This window comes from Colletotrichum paranaense (assembly GCF_030867605.1).
Source record: "Colletotrichum paranaense strain IMI 384185 chromosome Unknown Scaffold_3.1, whole genome shotgun sequence".
Taxonomy (NCBI): Eukaryota; Fungi; Ascomycota; class Sordariomycetes; order Glomerellales; family Glomerellaceae; genus Colletotrichum; species Colletotrichum paranaense.
In genome coordinates, this window is record NW_026848961.1 from 3460605 (window position 1) to 3485897 (window position 25293).

Sequence of the window (25293 nt, forward strand, 5' to 3'; positions counted from 1 at the left end):
GCGTAGCTCTCCACTCAATACTATAACTTCAAATGAACCTTATAGTGACACCTAAAATATTCTTGACTTGAACAACTGGTCTCACTTGTTGACCTTGTGTAGGAGCGTTCAATCACACGGCTGTATCGAACAAGAGTCATGTAAGGAATTGAGGATTTTTGAGATAATGTTGCTATTGGCTCTGGGGCAGTGTAAGAGTCGGCTTTAATGTAGGCTGCCATACATGAAAAGCCTTCCCGTGGTCTCGTGAGAGTATCAACCACAAATAGGAAGGAGGCCAGGCGCACGTAGTGTCCAAGGCATGAAGCGTGTTTGCTAGGGAGTATCTCTTCAAGCAGCATTTCAGTAACCCAGCTGGAAGTGGAAATTCAGACGGAAGGCTGGGGGGTAAGACAGACACATCACGTTCAGACTCGCAATTGTAGGAGTTCACGCAAAAATAAAATTAGCTACTAATTATAGCCAGTGGTATCTCATCAAACCATTCAAAGACCAGATCATGACTCTCCCTCCAGAACCATCTGAGAGGATTCCGGCCGCGTCGATGTTTCCATCTAAACCAAAGAACTCCGTTCATTATCAAGTCCAGATCCAGCTCAAAGATTATCGCGAATTCTCCCCTTCCCGAGTCTGTTCAGATGGAACACCATCACCTCACGCTTGTGACACTTGCAGTCTGTGGAGCTCACGGCTCGTGAACGGAAGGCTGAGACCGCGACTTGCTCTCAGCTTTGATGCTCCCCATCTCCGACCCATGGCCCGTAGACACCCCATAGCAATCCGGGTCAGAAAGGCATCCCTTGATGTAATAAAACAACACAATCGTCATCAAGACCCTGAACGCATCTCGTTAGCAACTACATCACAATCCCACAGCCGAGAACATGAAAAAACGAGGAACATACCAGTTCACAGCACCGACGGCAGCAGCACCGGCCATACTACCCCCATAGCGCTTCTCCTCCGTAGTCGGCCCAAAGCACGTCCCCTGCACGCACGTATCACCCAGGAACAAGGCCGCGATGCTCGCAGACCACGCCCAGCCTGACAGCCAAAACAGGCAGTTCGTGCCGTAGCCGATGAGTACGGCGATGCGGAAGTAGAGGTGCGCCGCGAAACGCTCGAGGATCATGGCGCCGCCTAGGACGAGGAGCGTGAAGAGAGACTAAACCCGGGTGCGGTCAGTAAAGTGACATTACTTTTTGACATGCCTGGTCGCTGGGGCTGAGGATGAATAGCCGAAGGGTGAAAAGGCCCGGATCAGACGTACGACGAAGAGCATGAAGCCCGGCGGCCCGGTATAGCTGCTCGAGTAGGCGCCCAGCAGCGACAGGCAGTACGCGCACGCGGCGAGCACGGCGAGAGAGAGGACCAGGACGGCGACGCGGACGATGGAGAAGAGGGCTGGTGTTGGCGGGGCGCCTTTGCCCATGAGGCCTCTGATGTTGTTTGCGCCCGTCATTTTTGCGTTTCGATTTCTTAGTACCGTCTTCCTGAGTTTCTGACTCCCTTGTTTCTAGGTAAGGTAACCCGGTGTGTTGGCTGCGGTATGGTTTGAATGCTTCGTGATAGCTTCACTTGTGCGGCTCTTCAGATTGGGTAGGTATAAGGCACTTTAGGTATTAAGCACTCAAAACGTCGAAGCCAGCAAAAAACAGACACAAGCGAACGTGGATAGGATACACCAAACGACCAAGTGGACGGTTCATAACCACGCGCGCACCAAGGGGGAACATCCGTTTCCTTATACCTCCTCTCTCTCCAGCAAGCCCACGTAATAAAGGAGGTGTTCAAACTGCCTCCTTCAAACACGCCCAGTCCGTGGTCTTGCATGACAACGGCCCCAACCATATGAGATTTGATCCAAGATCCAAACAAGCCTGCAAGGCCTGCGCCACACAAAAAATACAGAGACCACAGACAGACACCCAGCGCAATAACGACTGGAGAACCCAACCTAAGAACAGGGAAAGTCTGATCACAGTCGGCTGAACGACGCTCGGTTGCGGTCCTCGACCACCATCACACTGGCACACCTGTGGATAGAGGACCAGAATGACGGATGATCGACAGATGGAAAACGCACTTAAAAAAAAAAAGGGGATGCATCGATGCATAAACCACCTTCATTCCCAACATGCAGGGGCCTCTCCAGCTTTTGCAGCATATAATTGGCTGACACGGCTGGTTCCTGATTTATGCTCCTTTCGTCCACCCCAGTCATCGCGGCAGTGCAAAAGCCCAGACACCACCACCAACAAGCACACGCTCGTCGATCACTGAGCCGGGATGAGAGCCGGGAGCCGGCAGGAGCGATCCAGTGGTGGGGGTGAAGCCAGCTGCGACTTGGGGATCCCATTTTCCTCCCCCTCCTATTAACTGTATTGACCTCTTCGGAGGCGGCGAGAACGATTGGAGTTAAACAGGCTTACACGAGTTTCAAATACTCACCAGCCAGGGTTCCTCGTCGCGGAATTCAATGCAAAGAGACCCAGTTGGCCCCTATTTTGAACCAACCCCTCATAACCCAGCAAGAGATCCAACAAGAAGAGAACATGGTCTTTGTTCGGCCCATGTGTGAAATGTTTCTCCCGTCAACGTACCGTCAATCCCAAAAGAAAGCGACAGAAAAACAAAACATCTTCACATCAGACGAACCTCCCACCTCTTAAAGAACTTCACGGTCTCAGGTGGGACAAGATGGAAACAAGAAACGCAGAGCAGCACAGGCAAACGCTGAAACAAAAAGAACGCGCAAGCTGAAGGTGCACCACTTCCTTTGCTGAACACTGAACAGCACTTCGTCGCATCTGTTCATTCCTTTCTTTTGATTCTACACGTATCGTTCAAAGATAAACCCACCAACGCGTCAAACACCAGACGCTGCACGTCTAAGCCCGTCTCCTGCCTCACCATCGTGCCGCCCACCACCCTCTGAAAACCTGCGACGACTCAGCCCTTGGTCAGAGACCTTCTGAACTGTCCCAGCGCCAACGCAGTCGCGATTACCATAGTACCAACAGCACGTGAAACCCAAACTCCATCCCTTTACCAGAATAGCATCTCCTCAATTCTCAACTGCCAACATCATTACCACTATTGCCATCACAGTCAGATTCCGTCTCTCCTTTTGACCCCCTTGTGCATGCCAATCCAACAGTCGCTCGTTCTCAGTGCAGTGATGTGACTGCTGCACCCCCACCTCACCAGTTCGTCCCATTTCATCAGACTGGCCATGTAACGAAACCAGGATCATGTTGCATTCCTGGCATCCTGATCGCCGCTTTTCGCCCGAACAGGTGGGAAAGGGAGTCACACAACCTGATAAGCGTGTACATGGCGGGGTAAAACTTGTGTCTGCTACCCAAGGTACTCGGAAAAAGATGATGTTGGTTGGGTTGATGTCACGTCAAAGGCCGCACCTGGCATCAAATCACGTACACGATTCAAATGGTTGATACAGATTCTATTGTGGCATCGAGGAACTAGCTTCTATCGTTGTTGCGCCGTTCCCAACATGTGCATTAACTCGTCAATTCATCCGACGATGATGATCATGCGACTACACTCCTCCCAAAGTGTACCCGCAGTCTATACTCCCAGGCTTGTATGATGTCAAAAACGACCAAAGTGAACAAGCAAGATCCCATGCCTGCCTATATCCCATGAACTAGAAATGCATTGTACAGTCTACCCGCTTTTTAAAAGTTTGCAACAGCCACCGCAATCGCCTGCGTCTCAGAGTGTGAGATGGAGACGCTAATGTCTGAAAGGCCAACCTTCTTGGCAGCAGCAGCAGCTTCGCCGTGGAGCTATCATCAAATTAGTAAACAGTCTCAAGAGTAAAGTGTATGCTGAGTGAAGCTTACCTTGACAGTAGGGGCGCCAGACTCGTCCTTGGCAATCTCAATATCCTTCAGCGGCGCACCGGCACCCTTGCTGGAGACGCCAAGAGACTTGAAGACGGCCTCCTTTGCGCTCCACCGGCCAGCGAACGAGCTCTGAGGGCTGGGCGCGGACTGGCAGTACTGGATCTCACCGGCGGTGAAGTTGCGCTCAATAAACGTCTCGTTCTCAATGTTGATGGCGGAGATTTCCTCAACGTCAACACCAACGTTGCTGTTCTTGTTGGCGACCTTCTTGGCCAGACCCTCCATCATGTCCTGGGTGGCCTTGGCCGCCGTGGAGGTGACAGTCTTCTCAGACGCCTTCATGAAGTTGGAGGGGTAAGAGATGGTGGAGGTCTTCTTGTCCTCGGTGACACGAGCATCGGGGTTCAGAAGAACCTTGCTGAGCTGCTCGTCGGTGTAAGGAGCGTTGGACTTGGGCACGAAGAGCGTGTTGTTGACCAGGCCCTTGTGGAAGAAGCTGTAAGCCTTCTTCTGGCGAGCGTTGACCTTGGCGGAGTACTCCTCGTACGTCTTCTCGTCAAGGGTGGCGAAGAGGTACTTGGGGTGCACACCAATGGCCTGGGCACCCTTCTGACCGAAACCGAAAGAGGTGACGGAGAAGGCCTTGATACCATCGGTCTGGATGGTGCGGCTGGGGTAGACAATCATGTCGAACTGCTCCATGATGGGGTCGACGTTGTCGGCGTTGCGGTTGCCCGGGACCAAACCGGTGTTGAGCACCTGCAAGCAGCCGTTCATCATCCAGGCACCGGCGGCACCCTTGGGGTGACCAGTAAGGTACTTCTGGAAGATACCCATGACGGCGTTACCCTTCTTGCGGCCAAGGTGGCGGAGCTGCTGGCAGATGACAGAAGACTCGTTCTTGTCGTTGGCCTTGGTGGAAGTACCGTGGAAAGAGGCGACCTCGAGGTCGTCGATGGTGAGACCCCAGGTAGCGAGGGCGCCACGAAGAGGAGCAATCTCCGGGTTGTTCTTCCAGAAGTTGTTGCCGAGGCTGCGGAGAACATCCTTCTCCTGGCGTTCGGCCTCCCTCTTGATGTGCTCGGCACGGTCGTGAGCGTACTCCTTCTCGTTGACCTCCTGGCCCTGAGCCTTGATAGCCTCGACCTCATCGTAGAGGTACTCGAGCTCAGACTCCTGCCACTGCTTGATCTGCTTCTTGCGAAGCTCGATCTGGCGGCGACGGTAGTTGATGTCGAGCAGAGGCGAAGGGAACTTGCCGGCGTGCTCGCGAGCAGTGGTCAAGACACCCTGGCCAGGAGCGGGAACGGATCGGCCAATCTTGTCGGTAGCAGTGGTAGTCAAGGCCAGAATACCGTGGATGGGCATGCCCATGTCAAGGGCGAGCTTGGCGGTCATGATAAGCTGGACACCGCAACCCTGGGACTCCATGAATCCGTTACGGGTGGTGGTGGTGGGACGCGACATCTCGGCGGGGGTACGGCCGTGGGCAAGCTCATCGACGGCGTTGCTGGTGGCCTTCATGTTGGCGAACTCGTAAGAGCCCTCCTCACCGAAGTCATCGAAACCACCGACGAAGACGATACGAGCCTTGCCCTCCATGATGGTCTCGTAACCAATGTCGACGGACTCGACAGCGGTGGCGCAAGCACCGACAGGGGTCTTGATGGGACCGGAGGAAGAGATCAACAACATGTTGACCCAGGCGGCCATGGTGTTGATGAAAGACTCCTGGAGAATGTCGTTCTGGACGGGCTTGTCGAGGTAGCGGTCTCTGTGCATGCCACGGAGAGCGCCAGCACCACCCATACCGGATCCGATACAGTTGCCCACCTCGGAGACGTGGACATACTTGTAGAACTCGTAGGGGTCGGTGATACCGGCCGACAACAGAGTCTCGGCAACGGAAACAAGGACGAAAAGGGTGACTGGGTCGACCTGGGAGACAATGTCCTCAGGAACACCGTATCTCTTGGCGTCCCAGCCGGTGGGAATCTGTCCAGCGACGAGTCTGTCGAAGCGAAGAGCCTTGGGGATCAAGAGAGCAGCTCCCTTCTTCATGCGGACAATGTACTCGCCAGACTCGGGGATCTCAAAGATCTCGACCTTATCGCCGTGCTCGCGCTTGAACTCCTCGGCAGTCTCCTTGGACGCCTCGAAGGGCTCGAGGTCCTCCTCGATGACAACCTCGTGAAGAAGCTGCTTCTGCTCGGGGTCGTAGCCGCCGAAGAGCTCAGGCTCAATGAGACGAATACCCGAGTGCTCGAGGATGTACTTCTCGTACTTCTGCTTGATGTCCTTGTCATCGACGGGCTCGCCAGTCTTGGCGTCGACCCAGCCGGAGTAGGGAGCAGGCTTGCCCTTGATGGGACCGTTGTGGTTCTTGATCAGACCCATAATCCAGGCCATCTCAACGCAACCCTCGAGAGAGAACTCGCCGTGAGCCTCCATCTCCCAACGGGTACGGGAGTTACCCCAAGGACCGACCTCGGCGAAACCGGTGACGACAACGACCTTCTCCAAGTCAACCATGCCCTTGAGGCGGTCGTTGAGGGGAGCAATCTCCTCCTCCCAGTCGGGAAGGGTGGGGAAATCGAACTTGAGGTTGGCACGGGGCTCAACCAGGGTCTTCTTGTAGAGAGCCTCCGAGTTGGGGCCGTTGACAACCTTGTTCTCAATGGCAGTCTCCTTGGTGACAGCGCGGCGGACCTCGCTAGTCTCCATGATGTCCTTGCGGAGCTTGGTCATGGTCTGGTTGAGGTCTGGGATGAACTGAAGACCACCGTTCAGGTCGGCGAAGACGGGCTCGCTCTGGCAGAGGTCGACAACAGCAGGAGACATGAGACCCAAAAGGTTGAAGGCCATCTCCTGCTGGGAGAAGGTACGAACGCCGAAAGCCTCGACGCCCTCGGCGACAACGTTGTTGCCGCTCATGAGACCAGTACCACGGGTCCAGCCAATGACGGCACCGCAGATGGTGAGGTACTGACCCCAGTCCTCAGAGTGCCATCTGTTGAACAGAGTCTCTAGGGCAAGCTTGGACTCCGAGTAGAGACCATCGTTGCCGAAGGTACCGTGGTTGGGGGACAGAGGCAGGACGACCTGGGCGGGACGGGTCTCGAAACCACGCTCAGCCTTCTGGGTCTTGACGCTTCCGAGAATGCGGAGCAGGTTGGTCAACATGATGCGGTGAGCCAGCTCGGAACGAGAGTCGATCTGGTCGATCTGACGTCCGTTCTCAGGAATGGCAGCGAAGGGCACAATGAAGTCCAGATCCCAGCCGAGGCCGTTCTTGGGGTCGTAGATGTAGTCAATGAGAGCCTCGCAGTCCTGCTTGCTACCCTGGTTGAAGGGCACAACAACAAGCTGGGAGCCACGAGCTCCGAAGCGGGTGTACATGGACTGGTAGTACTCAGTGACCTCGCGAGAGAATCTGCTGGTAGTGACGACGACCTTGGCACCACCGCTGATGAGGCCCTGAAGGACCTCAGCACCGATGGAACCGGCACCGGCACCAGTCATGAGGGCGTGCTTGCCAGCGAAGGTGACACCGTCCTTGGCAGCCTCCTCAAGAGACTGCAGGTAGTAGCCTGTGAGCTTCTTGCTGTAGTCCCAGCCGTGGAGGCTCTTGCGCTTGAGGTGCAGGAAGGGGATGGTCTCGACCTTGCCGGGCTTGGCCTTCTTGGAGGGGCTGTCCTCGTTGGGGATGATCTGGTTCTCGTTCATCGCGAGAGAACGCAAGACGTCGCCGTAGAGGTTCTTGATCTCGAGCTGCGAGGTCTTGGACATCTTGTGCTGCTCCTTGATGAGCTTGTAGATGCGGCGCAGATCGTTCTGAACCTTGGTGCGGTTGCCGTACTCAGAGATCTTGCCACCCTCAGCCATCTGCTGGACGTAGTGCTCCAACTTGCGGCAGCTGGCGCGGGGGACCTCCTCGTAGTTGAGGTTGCCGCGAGCGTCGACGGTGGTCTGGGGACCGGTGGGGACAGCAACGTCCTTGTAGACGGGGTTGGCGTTGAGAACCTCCTTGCAGTTCTCGATGAGCTGCTCACCAAGCTCCTTGGCGAGCTTGTAGGTCTCTCCGCGCTCCGCAGGGCAGTTGTCAATGTGGTACTGCATGAACTCGACGAGAGTGGGGTTGGAGCGGTTCATGATGCGGATGCACTGGCTGACAATCTCACGGTCAACAGCCTTGAGGCGGCCGAAAATAATGTCGTAGTACATGTGGAGGGCATCCTGGCGCGCCCAGTTCCAGGATGAATCGTAGGAGCGAGCCTTGAGGGAGCTGAAGACGGGCTGGATGCCGGCGGCGTAGAAGTCACCGTGCTCGGCAGTCCAGAGGTCGAGCTGGGACTGGAGGACCTTCTCGGACTCCTGGGAGTTGAGGTAGGCCTTGTCGCCGGCACGGAGATCCAGCTTAAGGTATCTCGCGAGGAGCTCAAGCTGCTGCTTAAAGAGGGCGCGCTGGTCCTTGGTGAGGGCATCGATGGCCGCGGGGTCCATCATCATGCCACCGCCAGAGCCGCCGGCGGCGGCACCAGCCTGGGGGGTGCTCAGGCTGATACCAGCAGTGACGGCGTACTTCTGGGTGACGTCGTCCAGGAAAGCCTTGGCATCAACCTCGGATCCCAGACGAGCAGGGGGCTCCATGGTGAGAGCGAGCAGGAGAGTGCCATCCTGTCTTCCGGAAGCCAGGCCCCATCTTGTCTCGAGGTATTTTCTCGCGGCCGTGATGTTGAAGCCACCGGGCATCTTGGAGGAGATCAGACGGGCAATAAGTGCCTGAGATTGCTTGCCAAGCTGGCCGTCGAAAGTGGCCTGCATGGAGGAACCGAGCTCGTCGAGAGGAACATCTTCGGGCTTCTCTGGTGTTGAACCGAATTCCTTGCCGAGGTCACCAAGGATTTCGTTCTGAAGGGTAGATTTGCCTGTGGAAATAGGGGATCAGCAGGTTGCTACAATGGGTAGTGGGGAGTTTTGAAAATTTCGCTACTCACCGCCAACAAGGTCCTTGATGGCCTTGCTCAAGGGAACCTCAGCCAAGGGCTTCTTGAGCTTTTGGGCAATAAGAGCTCGCAGGATGTCGATTGCCTGGACGGGGGCATCGGCAACCTGAGCGGCAGGGCCGGCGCTGGGCGCGGGGGCAGCCGCAGCAGCGGGAGCGGCAGCAGCCGCAGGGGCAGAGGAAGAAGCAGCGGCCGGCGCGCTCGATGAAGCGGCAGCTGGCTCTGGCTCCTCCTCGATGGGGTCGGCCTCGTAGTAGATTTCCTTTGCGTCCTTGTTGTAGCAGAGGATTTGACGCTGGACAGACTTGGCAGCATCGTAGGCTTCGTACTTTGAGGCGAGAGTGCGCTTGGCCATCACACCGAGGGTATCAGCGGGACCGATTTCAACCACCCTCTCGGCGGTCTTCTCGGCCAGGAAAACATCTTGGGTCTCAATCCACCGCACGGGCGAGGCGAATTGGTAGGCAAGCAGCTCCACAAGGAGAGTGTGGGCAAGCTCTTGCTCGACTTCGGGACGCATTATGAACAGCTGGGAGGAGCTGGAAAGCTCAATGACACGGAGCTGGGAGGAGAACCGAGAAATTGAGGGTATCTAGAAGCCGTCGTCGAAGTTTTGACGATTTGGAGGGGTATATGCTGTTCGTGGGAGTCCGTGGGAGAGTCGGAATCCTGGAACAGTGTGTAATGGCGTTGGTGTCTGCGGTGAGGGTATATGTGAAGCAGACAAAGCTCGCAAGACTTTTTTTTTCTGGACAGTGGGTGGTGGCTGTTCAAGGGAGAATCAAGTCCGCGCCAGAGAGAGGGAGGGACAAACTGGCGAAGGCGAGCGAGGGAGATGTAGAAGTGGTTTGGAAGTTGGGAGGACCACGGATGAAGGGAAGATGGTTGGATTTGATTGAAAAAAAAGAAGAGACAGGCTCAATGTTGATGGCTCTGGCCCCTCGATATCGGGTCACTGGCACTTGATTGACTTTCTTGGGGGGCGTCTACTTTGTGAGGAGAGGACACCAACTGGAAAGGGAGGGGATGGGATTGGGAACAACAGGTCCCGTCAGGAAAAAAGATGAATGTTGAACCAGGCAAGGGCCCCCACCGGCTCAAGGAAGATGAGCAGAGTGCGTGAGAGTAGAGAGGGAGGGAGTGTGTAGTGTACTGCGTATGGAGGGTTTTCCCAATGTCGAGGTACCTCAGGTGAGGTCAGGTACAAGGTACATGCAAGTAGGTGGTGGTGTACATTCACCAGGGACAACACTCATGGAAGTGAGGATGGATGGATGGATCCATGAGGTGAGGTGGACGGCGGGGGGGTAATGTCTCGAGACATTCGACTGGCCATCTTCTCTCTGTCTTTTTTTTTTTCTTCCTTTCTCTCTTAGCCTTCGTCCTCCAGTTCTGCCTCCCGAGGGGGTACGTGGGAGGAAAGGCGGCAGGGCCCTGGGAAAGGAACATACAAGTGGGCCCGTCTTAGCCTGCTTTGCCTCGCGATGGGAGAGCCGTGAAATCCCCGGCACCTCACGCGTTGTCCCCTTCAAGTTCCCATGTTCCCCCCATGCAGGTGGGAAGAAAGCTGCTGGCGTGTAAATTGCCTGGGAGGCGTGTGGTCACTTTTGGTTTGGTGTGTGTGTGGCTTTACCGCTGCTGGGTGCTGGGTCATGGCTTCCATTCTTTTCTTGGGTGGTTTGGCTGCAACGCCTGGTCGGTACGTACCTCGCTGTGTCGAAAGCTCCTCAACCATATTCAGACGCTTTCCCCAATCGAGCATGGTTTGATCAGGGGGGCTTCCCCACAAAACCATTTCATTGGGGGAATGCAGGGTGGGAACCGTGGGACGGGTGGAGCACATCTTTTTGGGAGGGACGGCAGGGAGGGCAATCCGCAATCCGTCATTGATGCCAAGTTGACGTTGGAGTTGAGGCGTGAGGCGTCACCTCTGCGAAAAAGGTTTCGCGTACGGATAGGCAACATCCATCCATCTAGGTATTCATGATCCAGCAAAAACCAGCTCATCAAGAAGACGTGATGAGGGTGTCACTGGTTTCAAGACTTCCAACCTCACCCATACCGATACTTTCTATACATTATACCAATTCGTACTTATTATGTGTAAGCTACCCCAACCTCACCTCTAGAGGTGATGTTTGTGTTTGATTCTAAGAGCTTCTTTCTCAATTCGGATCATCGCATCCAACAACTTACAAGCCACGTAAAGCATGAACTCTTTGGGACCAAGCTTTTCTCACCATCGCATACTGATACGTAAGATATCTTGTCACCTGGCTAGACCGAAGCCAGTCAGTGCTCCTCGTCTTCCGTGCGAGTGAACGAGCAAAGTGGCAGCTGCCGCATCATCGTCCTGCATGCATTATCCACCAGTCTCAAGTGACTCCTTCCGTGCGCCTCCTCGCTATATTATCGCTTCTCTCTATCAAACGAGGCTTTGCGCCTTGTCTCTTGTCTGCCACCTCTTCAAGCCAGCCTGTCGTGTAATGCAAAGTGCGGGTACGTGCCATGTTGCGAGGTGGGATGAGACAAGACCAAGCAAAGTAGCTGTACCTGATTTACAGCTTCACATCGCAAGGCTTGCCAGCTCTCGGGCTCTTTTCCTTGGGCTAGGCTGGCACGGCTGGGCGCTGTCGTTAGCCTCGTGTGGCGCGCATTCAATGTCTTGACTCCTTCTCGTCGTCTCTCTGCCCGACTTCTACTTCCTCGCCGTGCTCGCTGCCCTTTCCCGAGCTGCCGGAATGTTGAATTCGGGCTAGTGGCCGCCGTACCTGCCCCTCGAGTCCTCGACTCTACTTAGCGCCTGCAGCACTAGCCCTTCGCGAGGCTCTGGGTGTTGGTGATCTTAGTCTGAGACCTCCCAAGCTTCACCTCACCTTTGGCCTTGAGATGTACCCGTTCCGATGACCCTTAACTCTGATTGTGCCTCTATCAGCTCACCCTTATCGCAGCATTCCTGTTGGCTACAGTCTCTTGCGACGTTCAAAGACTACCCACACACTTCCCTTTGGAGGGGGAGAGAGCTGGAAGCTTGTTGGAGCTTTGATGCTTGGCGGGGTGTTGATACCGATGCCGATAAGAGATACGGATAGAGCTACGGCTCTTCCCAACGGCCAACGACACACACACACACATATAGCTCTGATGTGAAAAGTGTCATCAATGGCATGGCTTTTGTATACGTGTACAAATTCAGTACGACTGCGGCAAGCTGTGGGAAAGTGGTGCCATGATAAGATATCTTCTGCTCCGTCACCCAACGGGGATCCGGAAAGTAACAGCCGCAACTCCTCAGCAACAAGCCAAAAAAAGCCTCCATGTTGCAAGCAGAAGGCCATGGAAGAGTGGAAGAGGAAATGGGAAATGGAGGGCGAGGAGGGGCAAAAGTGGTCTCTGCTCCAGGAACCCGCCACGGTTCGATGGGGGTGTAATGTAGCGATACCTCCTTGGCGACTGGAGTTGTACTCCGTATACAGTAGACGACGGATTGACCCAAGCTTTTCCTGTCGAGGCTCGAATCTGCTGTTTGAGGGGCAGAAGGGGCTTGGTTTGCCTCAACTCCAGCCCTGGCCAGGCCCAGGAGGACCTAATCAGTTCGAAGTTGACTAAGCTCTTGCTGACCTTTCGGTTGCGTACGACGGGTTGCTCCAGTTCTTCAGTAGACGAGCCACGAAAGGTGGGTGAAGATGCCCAGTTGATGGAAGCCTCAGTCAACAAGCCATTGTGATGCGCAACAAACCACAAAGTGCGACCTGTGTTTGACCGCTCATCACCAGGAGCATTCTTCAAACACTCAACTCAGCTCGCCCGAGCTAACCGAGAGACGTCGATGAACAATCGGAGACCGAGTGAATGAGCTCGGTGCAACACTTGTCGATATTCGAGGATTCCAGCCCTGTGCCTCATCAGTTCATGCTTAAAAGCCTGGGCTTGGCTGGGCAGCGGGCAAGCAGTATGTCTTACTGAGATGGTGCCTAGGTACGAATCTCATCGCTATTCGTTACCCCTCCACGCATGGCAAGGGAAGATACACAGGGCATTGTGGTACGCAGATGCTAGAGCTTGCATTCCTGGACGACAGACCGCCCGCCCGCGTGGGCGGCGTGGCATGGCAAAGAGATAGCTCCCGCCTCAGCAAGCCAGAGCTGCGAGTGCGGTGTGGCGGCTGGTATCGGTACATCAAACATGTACATGCCGTTCTCCCTGCCGGATCCTCGTCCTCAGGGTCCCGCGCATTTCCCATCCTCCCCAGCATCGAGCCCCAGGCGTGGGGTGAAAGCGGTGGGGAGAAGGAGGCGGCAGAATATCGGCTACGACGCTAGAGATGCTGACCGCCTTTCAACCGGCCAGGGAGTTGCGGGAACGTAACGGGGGGCCCGGGAGTACATTGTACTTGGTGGGATCCCGCATATCAGGATCTTTTAGGGTCCAAGTCAAATTGGGCGACACCTTTTTCGCAACTCCCGGTCAGCGAGGCGACTCGATACAAGGAAGAGGCGAGGTTGGAAAACTTCTTTTCCTTTCCTTGCAAGAGCTGCTCTGAGAGGCAACTCGGCATCGAGCGATGTCGCGCAGCAGAACCCGAGATGGCCCGCGACGGCGCCTTAGTTTTGGGCTCGTTATCGTCCGTTTGTTGCATCCGGGGTAGCAACTCGGCATCTTATCGGCGTGCGCGACAAGTGCGATTCGCCTAGCATCAGCACTGATGTTGAAAAGTATGGTGCAAGTCCAGGCCCAAGAGCCGAAATGATGCCATTTGGCCGAGGATTCGTGCGTCCATTGATCCAGCACCTTGAAAGAGAGACGAGACCGGTCCGATGAGCTGAGAGTTGGCGGCAAAGATCCGGAGGCAAGATTGTGTAGACACGATCCGTTGTGGTTGCGGCGTCCCGCCATCATCCAAGTGTGGCTTGGGAGGGAAACTTGGGAAGAGGATGCTTGGATGAGTGGAAGAGAGGTTGAAGGAGGTTGCGAGGGCATGTACCGGTACATTGGCGCCCGTTCTCCAACAGCGGAACCCTTGCGGATCACTCGGGCTGCATGAAGTCAAGGGTGGAGCTGGAGGGGTGGATTGGGGTGTACGACCATCCCCAACAGAACTAAAAAATTTGGCGAGACATTGAGATTTGAGACTTTTGGAGAGATGCAAAGGCAGAAAAAGAGACGGGAGAGACGATGCTCCATACGAATGCCTACAGTACCGTGAGTACCTACCTTATACACACAGACAATTGGATTGATTGGCATTGACACACGTACCCGTAGCAATTGGTCACTTGGCCGCGCGACCAGGCAGGCACTGCTTGACGCCAGCAAACGGCCAACTGCCACCTCCCCTGTTCTTTCCGCTCTTGAATAGTGAGAGCTGTGGTGCCTCTTGCCTTGAGCCGGGAAAAGATACAAAATACGGAGTACAGGTAACGGGTACTTTCCACCCGTCAAACCGTACCTGCCTTGCAAGCGCAGTGGAAATGAACCAGATGGGGCCACAGCGTGGCAGGGACGCAGTACGTACCTACTCAGGATGCGGTCCAACGTGCCTTTCCTCCGTCAGCCCGAACCAACTGGATTCATTCCAATCCAATGTCCCAAAATGACCCCGGCCTATTTTTTTCTAATCGTTGAGTTCCATCTCGTCTTCTCTGCGTATCGGGGCCATGTACCTGTCCCTGTCCTGGGTACATCCCCTTTCTACCCCTCGTAGACACACCAAAGTGACCCAAACTGGGCCAGATACCTCCAATTACGTTGGTGGGATTGACCTCACTCTCACGAAAAGAAAAACAGAAAAAAGGGTCGAGAAGCAGGCGGTACTTCGTACGGACACTTGGCCCAAAGGTTGGATCCATCAAATTCATCATCCACTTGAACATCCACACACCGCACACCACAGCCCATGTACCTACACACCACACCCGCCATGCTTCTCTGAGTCTCCCTCCTCAATGATGGCGTGAAAGTACCGAGTCCCGGTCCTCAATCCCACAATCCCAATCAATCCATGTCCACTTATTGAGACAGACCCGGGAAGACACACACACACATACGCACACACAGACGCTCCTCACTCAACTCAACTCAACTCCCACTCCCCCAAGAAAGTCAGCAGGGACCCAGACCAGACCCGGGCCGCAGTAGAAAAAAAAGTCCAAAGGGATACACTTCAATTGCCTCGCCTTCCCATCATAACCTCGTCCAAGAACCCTCCCAACCTTCCCTTGCTCACCATCCCACTCTTCTTTAAGCTGCCATCTGCCACTCTCTTGCTCTTCCCTCCCACAACTCCACGTCAAGGACAGAACTTGCAGGCAGTCTTCTCGTTTCTTTTTCTTGTCCTTTATAGACCACCAATTGCTCTCGGATAATAGGAGAGAAAGCTCTAGACGACCACCCACGCTCAATACCTAAAGACACGACATTACTGCCGCACACTTCCTCCCTCTTCCCCCGCCATACCGGAGCATCTTGAACTAGCTGCCTCCTGCTCTTTGCTGAGTTTACGGAGTCACACACAAGGTAAGCCATCTTGCTGTTTTCCCCATCTCCCGCTGGAGAAACATCTCTGGATCGGCAGGGGAAAGAGGCGGTAAAAAAACAAGCACTCCTCGGCTAACAAACGTGGCGAGCAAAGCTCCATTCATAGCACGAAAAAAACTTCTCACCCATTCTTGATACCCCCCAAAACCGTCATCACCATGTACGGCACTGGAACAGGCCCTCAAACGGGCGTTTCTACCCCTCGATCCAACGCTTCTCTGCGACCTCTCACTCTCCGCCACGGTTCTCTCGAGACCTCCCTCCTCGTACCGACCGCCCTGCACTTCCACGCCTCTCAATTGAAGGATCGCTTCAATGCCACTCTCCCCACCGCCACAGATGAGCTTGCTCAGGATGACGAGCCTTCATCCGTTGCAGAGCTGGTCGCAAGATACATGGGCTTCGTCGCCGACGAGGTCGAGAAGGGCGAGGATGACGAGTCAGGCTCTTACGAGGAGGTTCTGAAGCTTGTCCTTAACGAGTTCGAGCGCGGCTACCTCCAAGGCAACGAGGTTCACGCCCTCGCTGCCACGCTGCCCGGCATTGACGCCAAGAAGTTGGTCGTCATCCGCAGCTACTACCAAGCCAGACAGACCACTGGTCGCTCCATCAAGGCCTACGGATCTGCGCTCTTCCGCGCATCCGATGATGGCTCCGCCGATATCTACACCATTTTCGGCGGTCAGGGCAACATCGAGGAGTACTTCGAGGAGTTGCGCGAGATCTACAAGACCTACAACCCCTTCGTCGGCGAGCTTATTTTGAACGCTGCCGAGCTCCTTCAGAACCTGTCCAAGCACCCCGAGGCTGAGAAGCTTTACCCCAAGGGCTTGGATATCATGAGATGGCTTGAGAGCGAGGACGCCACCCCTGATGTCGACTACCTCATCTCAGCGCCCGTCAGCTTCCCCTTGATTGGTCTCGTTCAGCTTGCGCACTACGAGGTCACTTGCAAGGTGTTGGGTGTTCACCCTGGTCTGCTCCGTGACCAGATCAGTGGTACGACTGGTCACTCCCAGGGCATTGTGCTCGCTGCCATCACTGCCGCTGCCGAGTCCTGGGAGTCATGGAAGGAGCTTGCCCCTTCTGCGCTCACCATTCTCTTCTGGATCGGTGCCCGCAGCCAGCAGGTGTTCCCCCGCACCTCGTTGACGCCCACCATGCTGAGAGAGTCGGCCGACAACGGCGAGGGTACCCCCACACCCATGCTTAGCATCAGAGACCTCTCTCAGGCTGAGGTCCAGAAGCACATTGATGCAACCAACAAGTACCTGCCCGCCGATCGCCATATCTCCATCTCCCTGATCAACAGCCCGCGCAACCTGGTTGTCACGGGTCCTCCCATCTCCTTGTACGGTCTCAACGCGCAGCTCCGCAAGGTCAAGGCTCCCACGGGCCTGGACCAGAACCGTATCCCCCACACCCAGCGAAAGCTCCGCTTCGTTCACCGCTTCCTGCCCATCACTGCACCCTTCCACAGCAAGTATCTTGCTGAGGCGACGGAGCTCATTGACGAGGACTTGAAGAACATCAAGATCCCCTCCAAATCTCTGGGCACTGCGGTCTTCGACACCAATACTGGCAAGGATCTCCGTGAGGCCGGCGACAGCAACATTGTCCCTACCCTCATCCGTCTCATTACCAGAGACCCCGTCAACTGGGAGAAGGCCACCGTCTTCCCTCAGGCCACCCACGTCCTTGACTTTGGTCCTGGCGGTATTTCTGGTCTTGGTGTTCTCACCAGCCGAAACAAGGAGGGTACTGGTGTCCGCGTTATCCTCGCTGGCTCCGTTGATGGCTCCATCACGGAGGTCGGCTACAAGCCCGAGCTCTTTGACCGTGACGAGGAGCACGCGGTCAGATACGCCGTGGACTGGGTTAAGGAGTTCGGTCCTCGCTTGGTCACCACATCTAACGGCGATACCTACGTCGATACCAAGATGAGCAGACTTTTGGGTCTTCCTCCCATCGTCGTCGCTGGTATGACTCCTTGCACGGTCCCCTGGGACTTCGTCGCTGCCACCATGAACGCTGGCTACCACATCGAGTTGGCCGGTGGTGGTTACTTCGACCCCAATATGATGACCGCCGCTTTGCGAAAGATTGAGGGTGCCATCCCGGCTGGACGTGGTATCGGTGTCAACTTGATCTACGTCAACCCCCGTGCCATGCAATGGCAAATCCCCATGCTCGGGAGACTCAGAGCTGAGGGTGTTCCCATTGAGGGCCTGACCATCGGCGCTGGTGTTCCTTCCGTCGAGGTTGCCCAGGAGTACATCGACACCTTGGGTCTCAAGCACATCAGCTTCAAGCCCGGCTCCGTCGACGCTATTCAAGCTGTTATCAACATCGCCAAGGCCAACCCAACCTTCCCCGTGCTTTTGCAGTGGACTGGTGGTCGTGGAGGTGGTCACCACTCTTACGAGGATTTCCACCAGCCTATTCTCACCATGTACCCTCGCATTCGTCGCCAGGAGAACATCATCCTGGTTGCTGGCAGTGGTTTCGGTGGTGCCGAGGATACCTATCCGTACCTCACTGGTGAATGGTCCAAGAGCTACGGCTACCCTCCCATGCCCTTCGACGGTACTCTCTTCGGTAGTCGCATGATGGTCGCCAAGGAGGCCAAGACCAGCCCTGCTGCCAAGCAGGCCATCATCGACGCACCTGGTGTTGAAGACAGCGAGTGGGAGAAGTCCTACACTGGACCTACCGGTGGTGTCGTTACTGTTCTGTCTGAGATGGGCGAGCCTATTCACAAGCTTGCTACTCGTGGTGTCCTCTTCTGGGCTGAGATGGACAAGAAGATCTTCTCCCTCCCCAAGGAGAAGCGCGTGGCTGAGCTGAAGAAGAACCGCGACTACATTGTCAAGAAGCTCAACGACGACTTCCAGAAGGTTTGGTTCGGTCGCAACCGTGCTGGCCAGGCTGTCGACTTGGAGGACATGACCTACGGCGAGGTTGTCCGCCGCATGGTCGACTTGCTTTATATCCGTCACGAGCAGCGCTGGATCGACCCCACCTTCATCAGGCTCACTGGTGACTTCATCCGCCGTGTTGAGGAGCGCTTCACCTCCAAGCCTGGCCAGGTCGCTCAGCTGCAGGACTTCAAGGACCTCCAGACTCCTTACGAGACTGTTGAGAAGATTCTCTCGCACTACCCTGACGCCGAGACTCAGCTCATCAACGCCCAGGACGTCCAGCACTTCTTGATGCTCTGCCTCCGTCCCATCCAGAAGCCTGTCACGTTCATCCCTACCCTGGATGAGAACTTTGACTTCTATTTCAAGAAGGACTCCCTGTGGCAGTCTGAGGACCTCGGCGCCGTCATTGGCCAGGATGTTGGACGTACCTGCATTCTCCAGGGACCTACTGCTGTCAAGTTCTCCAAGGTCATTGACGAGCCCATCAAGGACATCCTTGATGGAATTCACAAGACGCACGTTGAGTACTTGACCAGAGACCTTTACAAGGGCGAGAAGAAGGCCATTCCTGCCATTGAGTACTTTGGTGGCAAGCTCATCGAGACTGAGATCCCTGTCGAGGATGTCGATGGCCTCACCGTCTCCTACGATGATGCCCACAAGAACACCTACCGCCTCTCCACCTCGCCTTCCGCGACCCTTCCTAGCCTCGATGCATGGCTGGCCCTGCTTGCCGGTCCCGACCGCAGCTGGCGCCACGCTCTTTTGACCTCTGAGGTTGTTGTTCAGGGCCAAAAGTTCCAGACCAACCCTCTCAAGCGTATCTTCGCACCCACCCGCGGTCTCTTCGTTGAGATCCACAACCCCAAGGATGCGAAGAACACCAAGATCATTGTCAAGGAGCAGCCTCGCCACAACCAGTACGTTGATGTCATCGAGGTCAAGCTGGAGGGCAAGAACGAGATCGTTGTCAACATGATCAAGGACACCACTGCTCTTGGCAAGCCCGTTGCCCTGCCTCTCAAGTTCACCTACCACCCTGAGGCCGGTTACGCCCCGATCCACGAAGTCATGGAGGGTCGCAACGACCGCATCAAGGAATTCTACTGGCGTGCGTGGTTCGGTGACGAGACCTTCAACCTCGATGCCGATGTTAGCAGTAAGTTCGACGGTGGCAAGGCCACCATCACCGGTGAGAGCATCAACGACTTCATCCACGCCGTTGGCAACACTGGCGAGGCCTTCGTTGAGCGTCCCGGCAAGACTGTTTACGCTCCCATGGATTTCGCCATCGTCGTTGGCTGGAAGGCCATCACCAAGCCCATCTTCCCTCGCACCATTGACGGTGACCTGCTCAAGCTTGTTCACTTGTCCAATGAGTTCCGCATGAAGCCTGGTGCTGAGCCTCTTAAGAAGGGCGATGAGGTCTCCACCACCGCTCAGATCAACGCCGTCATCAACCAGGAGTCTGGTAAGATGGTTGAGGTCTGCGGTACCATCTACCGCGATGGTGAGGCTGTCATGGACGTCACCTCCCAGTTCCTGTACCGCGGTGCCTACACCGACTACGAGAACACCTTCCAGCGCAAGATGGAGACGCCCATCCAGCTTCACTTGGCCACCAGCAAGGACGTTGCTGTTCTTAAGTCGAAGCAGTGGTTCAACACTGATGACCTGCCCCGCGACCTCGACCTCCTCGGACAGACGCTTACCTTCCGTCTTCAGAGCTTCTACCGCTACAAGACCAAGACTATGTACAGCAGCGTCTCCACTCAGGGCCAGGTTCTTCTTGAGCTCCCCACCAAGGAGATCATCCAGGTCGCCAGCGTTGATTACGAGGCCGGCCAGTCCAATGGCAACCCCGTTGTCGACTACCTCGAGCGCACTGGTGCCCCTCTTGACCAGCCCCTCCACTTTGAGAACCCCATCCCTCTCAGCGGTCGTACCCCTCTGCAGCTTCGCGCCCCTGCCACTAACGAGAACTACGCTCGTGTCTCCGGTGACTACAACCCCATTCACGTTTCTCGCGTGTTTGCCAACTACGCTGCCCTCCCCGGCACCATTACTCACGGCATGTACTCCAGTGCTGCCGTCCGTAGCTTGGTTGAGACCTGGGCTGCTGAGAACAACATTGGTCGTGTTCGCAGCTTCCACGCTTCTCTGGTTGGCATGGTCCTCCCCAACGACGACCTTCAGGTCAAGCTTCAGCACGTTGGTATGGTTTCTGGCCGCAAGATTATCAAGGTCGAGGCCAGCAACAAGGAGACTGAGGAGAAGGTTCTTCTCGGTGAGGCCGAGGTTGAGCAGCCTGTGACTGCCTACGTCTTCACCGGTCAAGGTTCCCAGGAGCAGGGCATGGGTATGGAGCTCTACGCCAGCAGTGACGTCGCCAAGGACGTCTGGGACCGTGCCGACAAGTACCTCCTGGACAACTACGGCTTCTCCATCACCAACATTGTCAAGAACAACCCGAAGGAGCTTACCGTTTACTTCGGTGGCCCTCGCGGCAAGGCCATCCGCCAGAACTACATGGCCATGACCTTCGAGACCGTTGCCGCCGATGGAAGCATCAAGTCTGAGCGCATCTTCAAGGAGATTGACGAGAAGACCACCTCTTACACCTACCGCTCGCCCACTGGCCTGCTGTCCGCCACGCAGTTCACTCAGCCTGCCCTTACCCTCATGGAGAAGGCTAGCTTTGAGGACATGAAGTCAAAGGGTCTTGTTCCCCGTGACTGCACTTTCGCTGGTCACTCCCTGGGTGAGTACTCTGCCCTCGCCGCCTTGGCCGAGGTCATGCCCATTGAGAGTTTGGTGTCGGTCGTCTTCTACCGTGGCTTGACCATGCAAGTCGCTGTCGAGCGTGACGCCGCTGGCCGATCCAACTACTCCATGTGCGCCATCAACCCGAGCAGAATCTCCAAGACTTTCAACGAGGAGGCTCTGCAGTTCGTTGTCGACTGCATCTCTGAGGAGACTGGCTGGCTCCTTGAGATTGTCAACTACAACATTGCCAACATGCAGTACGTGGCTGCTGGTGACCTGCGCGCGCTCGACACCCTCACTGGCGTCACCAACTTCCTCAAGCAACAGAAGATTGACATTGAGGAGATGCGTGGCAACATCGATGAGGCCAAGGGTGCTCTCAAGGAGATCATCAAGGGCAGTGCCGAGGCTACCCTCAAGAAGCCCACACCCCTGGAGCTCCAGCGTGGCTTCGCGACGATTCCTCTCCGCGGTATCGATGTGCCTTTCCACTCGACCTTCCTGCGGTCTGGCGTCAAGCCTTTCAGATCGTTCCTTCTCAAGAAGATCAACAAGACGACGATCGACCCTGCCAAGCTTGTCGGCAAATACATCCCCAACGTGACAGCGAAGCCTTTCGCCATCACCAAGGAATACTTTGAGGATGTTTACAAGCTGACCAACTCGCCCAAGATTGCTCAAATCCTGGCGAACTGGGATCAGTACACCCAGGACGGCCCTGGCCCCAACGGAGTCAACGGTCTCGCTGGTGAGCACGAGGGCCCTGGTGCCGCAGCATAAGCTGTGTATGCGCGCTTGACAGAAGGAGCAATCGGGCTACGGTATAACGAATGATAAAAAGAAGGAGGAGGGCATTGAATGACTCTAGACGGCGTAAGCGTTGTACAAATTAGGGATGTGGTTTCTTGATGAGTGTTTTATCATGCTGCGTTTTAGAAAGCTTTGTGTTTGGTCATTCCATGAAATGTTTGGGGCGTTTATTATTCTAGAGTTTTAATTGTGGCACAAGAAGAGAAATAGAGCAACCAAGGTTCAACAAGCTGTGTAAAGTTTCCGAGAGGCGTGTGATAAAATGTCCGATGGCATTGCTTTGTCTGACGGGCAAACAAGGCAGAGGGTGATACAATGACTGATGACTGGAAAGCTAGTGGCAGCTGGCAAGCACAGCAGCTATTTTGACAGCGGGGATCTACGAAGAGTGACTGCAGGGACCCGGAACACTGATGCTTCTCCCGACTGGCGCAGCATGCGGACGGAAGGGCGGGACGGATTCGACTACCCGTCTCGAGGGGAAGATGAGAACATTATGACTTTGGGAAGAGTCGGAATGGCGGTGGAGGACCATGTGGTTTTGTGATAATGAGCCTATCCAAGAGTGTCCCAAGAGTAAGACATGGCCATGCCGTGCCGCCCTGACGAACAAAGGATGCTTATCAAACTTATCAGACGGTGGCTTGAATAGATCGAGGCGTGACTTGGAAGGGCTGAGGAACGGGGGTGATGTGGATTGGAAGAGCTATGGTGGGAATGCTGGAGAGCTATCCGGATGGAGTCAAGCCGAGGGGGATGAGAGCTGCGGTCGGCCAGCGGCGAGCGCCGTACGACGTGCGGCCGGTGCGTTGCGAAGTGGGGGGCGGGGCGCGCATTGGTGGTGTTTGGCAGCAGTTTGGGGTCGCAGTTCCGTACCTCGAGAAGACTGGTATGCAATTGTAACCCAACAAATCCTTAATTCCAGACTTTTGACTAATGCAGTTTTGTTCCTGTTGTTGGTTTAGGTAGTCACATCCAGCTACGCTCAGAGAGGAAAGCTTCTTTGCTTTGACACTTAGTCCCGTTGAGTCGGGCCCATCCCCTGTCAATCAGTCCGTCTCCGTATTCCGCGTCTTATCTCTTGGAGGGGTAAATTGGGGGGTAGCATCCTGGGGAGACCCGAACGTGGAAGGAGACGGCCGCCGGGCGAACTACGTTTACCTTGACCTTGACAAAAAGGACGAAGCACATGCTTTCTTTGGCTTCGCGTCATCTGTTGCACCGCATGTATTTACCGTGGTCCCCTTCTCTTCCTTTTCTTTCCCCCTTCGCTTTTTTCTTGCTTTTGAAGAGAGGGGTTTTGGGAAACTCGAACCGAAGAGACGATACCCATCTTTTACCTTTTCTGCCTTACCTCACTTACCTCATCCTCTCCGTACCACCTTTTGCAACGTTCATCCCGTGACTGCTGTCCTTTGAGGGAATTGACCCAGCAATTGCCATTCCGGTCCATCGTTCTGTGGTATCCTCGGTGAGAGGGAATTGTCAGCGTTAGCGATCACCTGCGGCTTTTGAAGCACACGGGGAATTGGAAACAAAGAAGACGGAGAGAGCAACGTGGTGGGGATTTTCGTTTCAACCGCCGCCGACTCTGCCGACGACAACCGAAGACCGAAGACAGATTATCCCGACGTCACGGCCACCTGCGATATAGTCTACCACCGAACCTTCATTTGGACACTTTTCTTAAGAGAGTCTCAATATCGACTCTGGTCAAAACAGTAGACGAATAGCAATAGTATAATGGGCGACATGATCAGGGACCTATCGCCCGCCGGCGCACCAGCAACGGAGACTCCCACGCAAGCGCAGTCGCAGCCGCGCAATAAGCTCTTCCTCGGCTCTTTCATCCACTCCAAGACAAAGGAGCAGCTCGAGTACCTCCACGGCGCGGCCGTCTGCGTCGACGCCGCAGGAACGATTGTCGCTGTTGAGGCGGAGTGCGATTTGAAGAAGGCCGAGGCGGAGGTTCTGCCGCACTTGGGCTGGGCAGCTGGCGATGTCGAGGTTTGTGTTGGCAAGGAGGGGCAGTTTTTCTTTCCTGGGTTCATTGGTATGCTCAGATTCTTTCTTTCTCTTCGTGCGCCCGGGATAATGATCATCTGTCTCGGGATGCTCTCCCGCCCGTAGTGAGACATCGTACCCAGAGCTAACCAACCCCACCACCAGATACCCACGTCCACGCATCACAATATCCAAACGTCGGCATCTTTGGCAAATCAACCCTCCTCGACTGGCTAAACACCTACACCTTCCCCCTCGAATCCTCCCTCGCCGACCAGAAAAAGGCAAAACGCGTCTACACGGCCTGCGTGAAACGCACGCTCGCCCACGGCACCACCACCTCGGCATACTACGCCACAATCGACGTCGCCGCAACGAACCTCCTCGCCGACATCTGCCTCGCCCTTGGCCAGCGGGCGTTCGTTGGGCGGGTATGCATGGACCGCGAAGGGTTGTGCCCGGACTACTACAAGGACGAGTCCGCGGCCGACTCGCTGCGCAAGACGAGGGAGAGCGTGGAGCATATCCGGCGGATCGACCCGGGCTTTGAGCTCGTCGCGCCGGTGCTGACGCCGCGGTTTGCGCCGGCTTGTTCGGGGGAGGCGATGAGGGGGTTGAGCGAGTTGCAACGGGAGTTGGATGTCCTCGCGCAGACGCATATTTCGGAGAATGAGGGGGAAATTGAGCTTGTGAAGGAGTTGTTCCCCGAGGCGGAGAGTTATACGGATGTGTATGATAGCCATGGGCTGTTGGGGGAGAAGATGGTGCTCGCGCACGCGATTCATTTGTCGGAGAAGGAGGCGGATACGATTGCGGAGCGGGGCGCGAAGGTGTCGCATTGTCCGTGTAGCAACAGCTCCATCACGAGCGGTGCGGCGAGGGTGAGGTGGTTGTGGGATAAGGGGATCGATGTCGGGTTGGGGACGGATATGAGCGGTGGGTATAGTCCTAGTATACTCGAGGCGGCGAGACAGGCTGCGTTGGTGTCGAGGCATGTTGCGATGGGGCTGAAGGGGGAGGAGAAGGAGAGGGCTAAGTTGACGGTTGAGGAGGTGTTGTATCTCGGCACGAGGGGCGGTGCCAAGGTTGTTGGCTTGGGTGAGAAGATTGGCGGGTTTGAGGTTGGTTTGCAGTGGGATGCGCAGCTTATTGGGTTGCCTGTTGTTGACGAGGATGGGGAGCAGGAGGAGGATGGGAATGTTGATGTGTTTGGGTGGGAGAGCTGGGAGAATCGGGTTGCGAAGTGGGTGTTTAATGGGGATGATCGGAATACCAAGATGGTTTGGGTCAAGGGGCGGATGGTGCATTCGAGAAAGTAGATGGAGAGAGCGTCGTTATGGTAGAAGGAAGGCATGAGATATATGGCGTTTGGTT

At 55.5% G+C, this 25293-nt stretch overlaps 4 protein-coding genes across 4 annotated transcripts; 2 read left to right on the top strand and 2 right to left on the bottom strand.

Annotated features, from left to right (window-relative positions):
• Nucleotides 1-685: 685 nt before the first annotated feature.
• Nucleotides 686-1462, bottom strand: CPAR01_04747 (uncharacterized protein; the record flags this gene model as incomplete). The annotated part of the gene is made up of 3 exons (XM_060489027.1): nucleotides 686-836; nucleotides 906-1165; nucleotides 1271-1462. 3 exons carry the CDS (start codon nucleotides 1460-1462, stop codon nucleotides 686-688), a joined length of 603 nt encoding a protein of 200 aa, XP_060353233.1.
• Nucleotides 1463-3701: 2239 nt separating this feature from the next.
• Nucleotides 3702-9398, bottom strand: CPAR01_04748 (fatty acid synthase alpha subunit; the record flags this gene model as incomplete). The annotated part of the gene is made up of 3 exons (XM_060489028.1): nucleotides 3702-3812; nucleotides 3870-8800; nucleotides 8870-9398. 3 exons carry the CDS (start codon nucleotides 9396-9398, stop codon nucleotides 3702-3704), a joined length of 5571 nt encoding a protein of 1856 aa, XP_060353234.1.
• A 6175-nt stretch (nucleotides 9399-15573) lies between these two features.
• CPAR01_04749 (acyl transferase) lies at nucleotides 15574-21885 on the top strand (the record flags this gene model as incomplete). The annotated part of the gene is made up of 1 exon (XM_060489029.1): nucleotides 15574-21885. One exon carries the CDS (start codon nucleotides 15574-15576, stop codon nucleotides 21883-21885), a length of 6312 nt encoding a protein of 2103 aa, XP_060353235.1.
• A 1773-nt stretch (nucleotides 21886-23658) lies between these two features.
• Nucleotides 23659-25238, top strand: CPAR01_04750 (guanine deaminase; the record flags this gene model as incomplete). Its single annotated transcript, XM_060489030.1, has 2 exons — nucleotides 23659-23968; nucleotides 24085-25238. The coding sequence occupies 2 exons, from the start codon at nucleotides 23659-23661 to the stop codon at nucleotides 25236-25238; spliced, it is 1464 nt and encodes a 487-aa protein (XP_060353236.1).
• Between the last annotated feature and the right edge of the window lie 55 nt (nucleotides 25239-25293).